This window comes from Convolutriloba macropyga, chromosome 8, assembly GCF_964194025.1.
Source record: "Convolutriloba macropyga chromosome 8, txConMacr16.3, whole genome shotgun sequence".
NCBI classification, from domain to species: domain Eukaryota; kingdom Metazoa; phylum Xenacoelomorpha; order Acoela; family Convolutidae; genus Convolutriloba; species Convolutriloba macropyga.
This window is the reverse complement of record NC_134475.1, coordinates 21,825,352-21,833,985: the sequence shown is the minus strand read 5'-3', so window position 1 is coordinate 21,833,985 and position 8,634 is coordinate 21,825,352. Positions and strand designations below refer to the sequence as shown.

Genomic DNA, 8,634 nt, shown 5'->3' with positions numbered 1-8,634 from the left:
GATAATGGAAAAGTAACAAATTCCGCCCAGAGAGTCAACAACGACATTTATTCTTAGCAGTGGCCAAATAATTTTTGGATTTGATTGTTCAAACCTCTGTTATCTACATCTAGTCTGTAGCTGCCATCTTTTTCTTTTTTGCACCAATATTGACGGTGCTGGCCAATACGAATGGGCTGGTTCCATTATCCTCAACATCTTTGCCTATTTTGTGCATGCATGCTGAGAAAATTTAACAAGAACCACACACCCGTGTTTCAGGGAAACTGATTTTTAACATATTTATATGAGTTTCTACTAATTGGGGTATCAAATTGGCACTACAATTAAAATAGTATTATAATTTGTTTTATTCTGCTATCAGGCACCAGAGCCCACTCTGCATTGCTGCGAATAATACTAAACTCTTCTTAATCCATTTCCCATTACTTGTTCATTTATTTTGATTGCTTTATCAATCTTGACGATTTGCTGGATTGGATCATGGATCAACATCTTATGGAAAATAATTTTTATTGTCATAATACATGATGATAATTGTAGTAAAAAGACAATATTTTTGACATTGTGACAACATTGTGACAGATTTTAAAATACAATATTTGCTTAAAAAATAATTTGCTCATTTAAGTTTTTTACTTAACTTATTCCCTTGGTCAAGCGAATAGCTCAAAACTGGGGCGTATCTCTTTCGCAGATTCCCTGTCCACCTTTTAATTCGATCTGGTCAGTGGGGTCGCAGGTTGTGCACTTAGCACTTGCAATTAAGATATGTTCATTCAAGCAAAAACGAAGTCTAAATTCAGGAGTCGTTTTTTCGCTCTAAACTAAAATGAAAAACGATGGATGCATTTGATGGTTTACTTTTGATTCGTCTGAGCATCGTTCCAGAGAAAACACTGCTCTTCTACAAATGCTGCCTACAAAAAGTGAAGCGTGAAAGCAATAGAAAAAAAACATCAGCAGTTAGTGCCCAAAAAAGTAAGAGGTTCGACGTGCAAGCTAATATCAGCTGAAAATTATTGTAATCATTGTTTGTGTGGAAAAAAATAAGTAATATTCAGAAGTCATTTTCTACTTGTTTTTGAATAAGCAATAAAATTTTTCAGATAAACTTTAATTAAATTCAACTGTGCAAATAAGTTCATTATCTGCACATACGAAGCATTTATTGCTTAAATTCCCCAATTTACAAGATAATAAAGTGCATAACATTAAAGTGCAACCTTTGCTAAGCATTTGGTAAGAGACTCAAGACTTTCCAGCTAATCAATTTCGACCTTATAAATTGGGTTGTTAATAATCATGATTTTCAAAAACAAATTGTGGAAAAAATGGCATGAAAAAATCTTTATGATAACTAATTGATAGGTTCTCAAAATGTCTAGCTGAAAAATTGCGGCACAAATTTTGCACTTCAGTTTCCAAAAAAAATAATTTTTTAAGACTTGGACACCTCTAATGATACACTTGACCAAGTAGTTCACTAAAGCGACAAGCAGTTGAAAACTTTGTTACCACAAAAAACTGGCGCCGTAGATGCACTCGAAAATGGACATTGGTGTTTTTAACGCCTAGCTCAAACAAAAAAAGGCGTCTCGAAAATCAAATCAAATATAATGTGTTCAATTAGCAGTGAACTGCTAATTGCGATTTCTCAGGTGGTAGTTTACACCACCTTTTAAACCGCGCTTTCACTTTGGTTTGCATTTGGTTTTGGTATTTTCGTTGGTTTCTAGTGGTTTATATTGGGTGCTTGTCTGGAGGAGGGAGGCAGTGAGGTTGGTTTGGATGGAATGCTTGGTTGGGGAGTGGAAGAACGGAGGGGGCGTGTGGGTGACAGGAAGCGTGCTTTAGAGGGAGTTTGGGAGAGAGGGAGTCGGGGAGAGAGTGAAGGAGTAGGGTCTTTAGAGAAGTGGATCGAAGGAAAAGACAAAGAGAAAAGAAAAACAAAAAGAAAAAGGAAAGAAGAGAGGCACCCTCGGTGCACCTTCGGCAGCCAGTCCCCCCTTTCAGGGATCCAGCAACCGGCTTGTGCGCTGAGAGTACGGTGACTTGCCATTGGTTTTGATGTTTATAGTGAGAAAGAGAAAGAGAGGCACCCTCAGTGCACCACCGACAGCCAGCCCTCCCTTTCAGAGGACGAGCAGCCGGCATGTGCACTGAGAGTACAATGGCTTGTAGTTTATACCTCTTATTGAGGCGGTTACTTTCGCCCTTGCGGGGGTGATTGGTTGTTCCCAAGCGGGAACAGAGTGTGGGACCAGTATCAAGGCCTCAGCATGATTCCCGCGATCATGCTGCCCTCCCTTACTGGTGCCCTGGAGTTAGAGTGTCGGTCCAGCATCAAAGCCTCAGCATGATTCCCACGATCATGCTGCCCTCCCTTACTGGTACCCTGGAGTAAGAGTTAGATCAGCTTCAAGACCTACACTGATTCCCGTGATCAGTCTAGTCTCCCACACTGATCAGTCATCAGCAGTTTCGGTGCCTGCTTTCTGCTGTCTGAGGGGGCGTGCTGAAATAAAATAGGAACGAAAAAAAAGAAAAAGAGAAAAAAAATATTAATAACAATAATAATATTTATATATATATATATATATATATATATATATATAAAAGAATAAGTATATATATATATATATATATATATATATATACAAAAAAAATTCAAGTTAAATTTCAATTTTCCCTCTTGGGTGGTGTGGTTAGTGGTGTGGTTAGAACAATTCTAGTGAGAGTTACTTTATTTGTTTGGTTGCTTTTGATCTTTATTTGTTACTTTATTTGTTTGGTTATTTTTATTTGTTTGGTTGTCACTCATGCTATAACTTTTATGTAGATCGTTTATTCTATATATTTTTTTCCGTTGTGTCATTTATTCTATATTTTGAGTTGTAGTGTTTTTTATTCTAAAAAAAATAAAAATAAAAAAGAGAGAACCATGTTCGGTGCAAGGTGTTGTTAGAGTGTTGGTCAATATCGGGGCCACAGCATAATTCCCGTGATCAAGCTGCCCTCCCTTCAAGGCACCCCTTATACTCTCCGAGCAAAGGCTACTGCTTCTGGTCTCACTCCTTCGTCTTGCTCTTTCGTTGGTTGCCTGCTTCTCCACTTCCTCTCACTTCTCAGGTCGTCTTGTCACTAGCTTCTCCAATGTCTCTCTTGCGTCCAATGTCTGCTGCTGTTCGTCTGTTGTCTCTCTTGCGTCCAATGTCTGCTGCTGTTGGGTTGTAGTTGTAGTTCTGCTGTTGGTTTGTTCAAACAATGAAAACGCGTCTCAAATGCATCAAAGAAACCAATTTGATAAGAAATGAATGTCTGTCATCATTAATCTTTCAAAAGAACCCTATGGAAGCAAATCCAATATATGATGAACTCTTGAAATAAGCCGCAGTAAAAGTGAGCTGACTTGAAAGCAAGCAGAAAGTTATTTAATAGTTATGTAATCTATCAGAAATAATACATTGTCAATCGTCACAATCAAGACTGCGCATGGTGCTTTATTTTACTTCAATGTACCAAAGAAAAAATTACGTCAACTTTTTGACATCTAAGGGTTACGGGCCTCGGCGGAGCGCTACCCATGGTCATGCCTCTCATCCGCTGTGGGATATAATCCGAAACCGCGGGCTTGCTATCGCAAAGCGCGTCCATCAGCCCGCCAGGGGCAACTTAGAATACCAGTATCCCAACATTTTCGGGCTTAGAGTCCTCATTTTGAAAAGTTAGGCGTGCTTGCCTATCGGTATGCGTGACCGCCACCCCAATATACTGAAAGGAAAATTAGCAGTAATCCTAATCAAAGGTTCGCGGATTTTTTTTATCGAATATGAGAAAAAAGAACCGCGCAGCATTTCATGACGCAGAAACAACGGAAGAACAAAGAACAGATAGATAATTGCATTTCATTTGTGCGACGCGAAGATCTTAGAACTTATTGCATTTACTAAAAACTGTAGACCGATAAAAATAATAGGCGTTACTAGAAGGACATTACTAGCGGAAGATCATCAAATAAATGGAACTCCGCTGCTTCGAGTTTTATTTCTCAAAAGGGCAACCATTTAGGGCGAACAAAACCTCTCCACAAAGGTACCTAGAACCATCGTCAGTTAAATGCCAACACACACTGAAACCTTAAAAAGTTTAGGTGACAGAATGTGGAATGCATCCAAGTATTTTGCTTACAAAAACATTGTTTCGTGAAATGAATTAGCTAATATCGCGTTAGTTTGAAAATTACTTCAAATGTTTGAAATTATCAAAAATTGAACAGCCTGTATCTGCACAAATATTAGTATGGACGATATTGGGTTCGGAACTCTTGTTTTCACGCATTTCCATTGAACGACTTCCTTTTTGGACAAGTCTCTCCAACAAATTCGAGAATTTGCTCTCCGTTATTTCAACTTCAAATGGATTACACCATTCGGTACTGGATTTTTAGCATGGTCTAACAAAAACGCTTCGCATGAACGATAAAAATTTTGAAAACCCAGAGTATGTTTTTTAATTCTATTATTATTAATTCTGAAAACATGTTTCCAAAAATGTTTCTCAAAAAGGGAAAATGTTATACAGAACGGAATCTGATTCTAAATTAAACTCATTTTGATCCATTTGATGTCAGGAATTAACTGAATGATTTATATACTGTTTTCGCGTAATGATTTTCCGTCTCTTGATGATTTGATTTTTATGATCAATTCATTTTCTTTATTTATCTGCTCGCGATTAGTTGTCCATTTTAATCCTGTTCCTTGCAAACAGCTTTTGTCTAAATTGAGTCAATCACAATGGGTGATATTTCACAAACTTCGCTAGTTTCAAGAATAAATTAACTCCTATGCAATTCTTATATCCATACCCCGTGGATATAACAAATTCACCCGCAGAATTACAGCATACAAATGTTTGGCTAAACTTCCATTCGAACTTTTCAAGCATAAAGTCTGCAAAATGATAGTATGTTGTATAACAGATGTTCTATTGAAGAGAGCAAGAGCATCAGAAGCATTTAATTTAAATATCATGTATAAAACTATTACTAAATTGTCGATAATTTTTCCTTGTTCCGTCGGTTCAAGCTCAAACAACTAGTTGAAGCTGTGACCTGCAAATTTTTCGAAGGCTTTGAGAACATTTGAATATGGTGTGACGTCATCAAATTCGAAATGGCGTCCAACGTTTCTTCAATGAACCTCTTGCGACATTTTGCGGTCAAATCTTTCATCACACGAGACAAATTGACTGAGGTTGTTTCGAACACTACCCTCAATACATAACTTTTGCCTTCTTTTTCATACTGCAAAGTGGAAACGACAAATTTGATGGTTTTGTCTTGAGAAATCATAGAACTAACATGGGATTCAAGATTCTCTTTCAGATACATGAATTCCTCCAATTCCAATCCGTCAAGATGATTCAAATTGTACCACAATCGGCTTTCAACAGAAGAAATATCGTTCAAAATAGCAAACGAAAGCTCGTATTGCTTGCATATCTTCATTGTTTCTTCGAAAATTTGCTTCACAACCGAAATAGCTGAGCAAATTGCGATTTTCTCAACGACCGTTTGCATTTCAGTCAGCGATTTCAGCGGAATTGTGTTGTAAATATCTTGGAGTAAATTGTCCAAGTCGCTTTTGGCGGTTCTGTACCAATCTTGGTTACCCTTGGTCAGGTTTTTAACCAGGGTTATTTGGGAACCCTTTTCAGGTGTCAATTCGTTGGTGGCTGAGAGTTGCTTTTTGAAAGTGCTCATTTTTTGCTCGATTTCCTCTTGGAGTTTAAGAATGGATCCGTTTGATGCACTTTGATTTTGGAACACCCTACGCAGTTCGTCCATGCAGTGCGTAACACTCAGTTTTGCCTAAAAAGATGTTGCCTGTTAATTCTAATAAACCGCTAGCAATTAAAGTTAAGGTAAGCAAGGTAAAAGTGAAAATTTTTGTTATGAAGCTCAAGTTGAGAAGCTCAAGTTTGTTTGAAGCTAAAGTTGAGGTAAAGTTAGCGTAAATTGATGTCATTTTCGAAAAGGCAGGTATATACTGTAACGCTTAAGGTGAGTCAAGTTCTTGTTTAAGGTAAATTTACCTTAATTTTATTGAGTTTGTCTAAAATAAATCTCCAAAAATAATACTATAAGTTAGGGAAGAATCGCAGTTAAAAGAAAGTTAACAAGATCAGAAATTATTCACGCCAAGTTTCGGTTTACAATCTACTTACTTAGTTACAAAAATCTGGCCTAATGTTTTGGTGAAAGTGAGATTAAATGTGTGCTATAATATCCACGTTTCAACTGTATCCACGTTTAACGACTGAATTTTTATGTATTTTTTATCATTTGTTAAATTTTTTTGTCTAAAATCAGATGCTAAAAACTATTGCAACAATAATATGCAACGCCAGGTGTCGAAGAAAAACTGTTTAAAAAATTCAACCACTCCTTTGTCGAATATGAACATCTATAATTAATATTTTACACCTTACATTGATTTTAACTGTTAGGGTTAGTCCCACCTCTTTTTGAACTACTCAACCCGTTATCAACAAAAACAAAAACGCGCATTAGTTTTTAAGTATGTTAGCTATTGCAAGCGAAATTGTTGTTTGCAGTGTGTAAATTAAAGTGAGCCGAGTGTTCATTGGTAGAACATGCCTTTGCAAGTGAAATGTAGAATTGTTCACATTCTTTTGAGAAGTGTCTCCTCTGGAAGTCGTTGTGTTCCTCCTTCTTCACTGACACTAGCTTGATCTTGCACAGGGTGCACAAGGGGAAGTACTCGTAGAACACTGGGTCCCATTCTGGATAACCTAAATACAATGTTAATTATAAGGTTCACAGCAAAATTGTTCAGCTGGCAAAGGAAATTTGTTATTTTGTTAAACTCAGACTTCAGCTTCCCAAACCAACAAAATTAAAAAACCTCTAGCAAAAGATTAGCAATAAATAGGGAATTCATTGATCATAAACAAAAATAAAGCAGCATAGGTGGAAAACTCTTGTCGTCAATTTCAACTGCATGGCAAGAGTTTTTCGTCCATTTCAAGCACACGAAGAGGCAGATTTCGTCCCTTTAAACCTCCGTTGCTGTGAATCCGATACATATAATAATCCTTTATTATGCCGTAAAAAGCAGTTCGCAATGGGAAAGTAACAAAACAACCTCTATATTGAGGAGGCAGTCTGATTGTTTATTTAAGGAGTAAAACTTGATCATATATTCACCCAGTTATAATTTTGAAAGATTTGTAAACTTTGATTTGCGTTCGAAAATTAACAAAAACCACTCATACCGACAAAAACTGATGTGCTTCGGTCAGTTTAACAAACTTGTTAACACCGGAACAGTTAATCGTATGCTCATAATTTATTGAAAACACTAATCAAATTTAAGGTTTTTCAAATTTAATTTTTTTCATTGATTCAAGCAGTGCCGTTGCTGAATATACAAAATACCAGAAAAACAGAAGTTTCAAAAATTTCCGGTATGAGCGACACAAATTGTGAATTTTTATGAAATAAAAAGTAGAATTTGAGAAATAATCGCATCACATATGCAACAAAAACAAATTCCTTCAGCGTTACTTAATTTTTTAAAAATGTTTGTTTATCCTCAGCTAAATAAACCTTATTTTGCATTAACATGAGTCCTCAAATTAGGAAAAAGCAACCCCTTATCGATTGTACATCGTAAAAGACCACACTCGAATGATGTCTTGGTTCAAGTTGGGTATTGTTTGCCGACTTCGGATCGGAAGAAAAACGAAAAGATGTCCTCGTAGAGTTTGAGTTGAAACCACGCCAGAAGTTTTTGTTCTGTGAACAATGAATTCACGGGATTGGTAATTGTTATTATTTTCAAAGTGCCGAAAAATTAAATAACAGAAAGTGACAAGAGTTTGGCAAATTGCAAAAAAAAAACAAAATGTTACCTCGTATACTGCCAATTGATCAACTACACTGGTTTTATTATCTACTGCATAATATCTACACCTTTTGTTTCTATGAAAAGAAACAGACTCAACGTACAAAAAAGTCTTTCTGACGTACAAAAAAAAGTTTGAAATGTAAACTCAAACGACGAAGAAACCATTTAGCTCCAATTTTGACTAGGGTCTTTGAAATTGGAAACAAAGTTTCATAGTGCTGTGGGTGTCCGATCGGGCAATGTACTGTAAAGTGTCACAGAAACGCGCCAAAAAATGCGTTATTTGCCTAAAACATAGTTACTATGACTGATGATCTGGAAGTCATATAAAAACGTCATAACTTAGTAGTCATACAAGATTAGTACAAAATAGTATCGTCTGCAATCAGTGATATCAAGTAATCCTTTAATGATGCTTTAAAGATCACAAATTCAAGTTTACTGCAAAAAAGACAGACACAGACACGGTTGAAACATGCACTTGTAAGTTTCAAAATGCCGAAATTCAGCAGTACCAAAATTGAAAGTGCCAGAAGTTCTTTTATACATTGCCAGTAGGCGACTTCCATAAACTTTCGGCATTTAGAAACTCGCAAATGACATGTTTTGAGTGAGGTTAAGTAAACGGGCAGAAATCACTTCAATTTCTGTTTTAAAATCTCGAACCACTACTTGGTTTGCAATATAGGCCCGAAGT

General features: G+C 36.5%; 1 protein-coding gene across 2 annotated transcripts in view; it reads right to left on the bottom strand.

Annotated features, from left to right (window-relative positions):
• Positions 1-4,823: 4,823 nt before the first annotated feature.
• The window catches only part of LOC142344006 (uncharacterized), a 30,265-nt gene continuing 26,454 nt past the window's right edge, over positions 4,824-8,634 (bottom strand). Inside the window, exons 4-5 of one of the 2 annotated variants that reach the window (XM_075395446.1) lie at positions 6,665-6,810; positions 4,824-5,875 (exon numbers count right to left, since the gene is read on the bottom strand). In XM_075395446.1, coding sequence (XP_075251561.1) covers positions 5,051-5,875; positions 6,665-6,810 — 971 coding nt within the window. In that variant the 3' untranslated portion in view covers positions 4,824-5,050. Of the gene's footprint in view, positions 5,876-6,664; positions 6,820-8,634 lie in introns of both variants that reach the window. The other variant, XM_075395445.1, reaches the window with a different exon arrangement.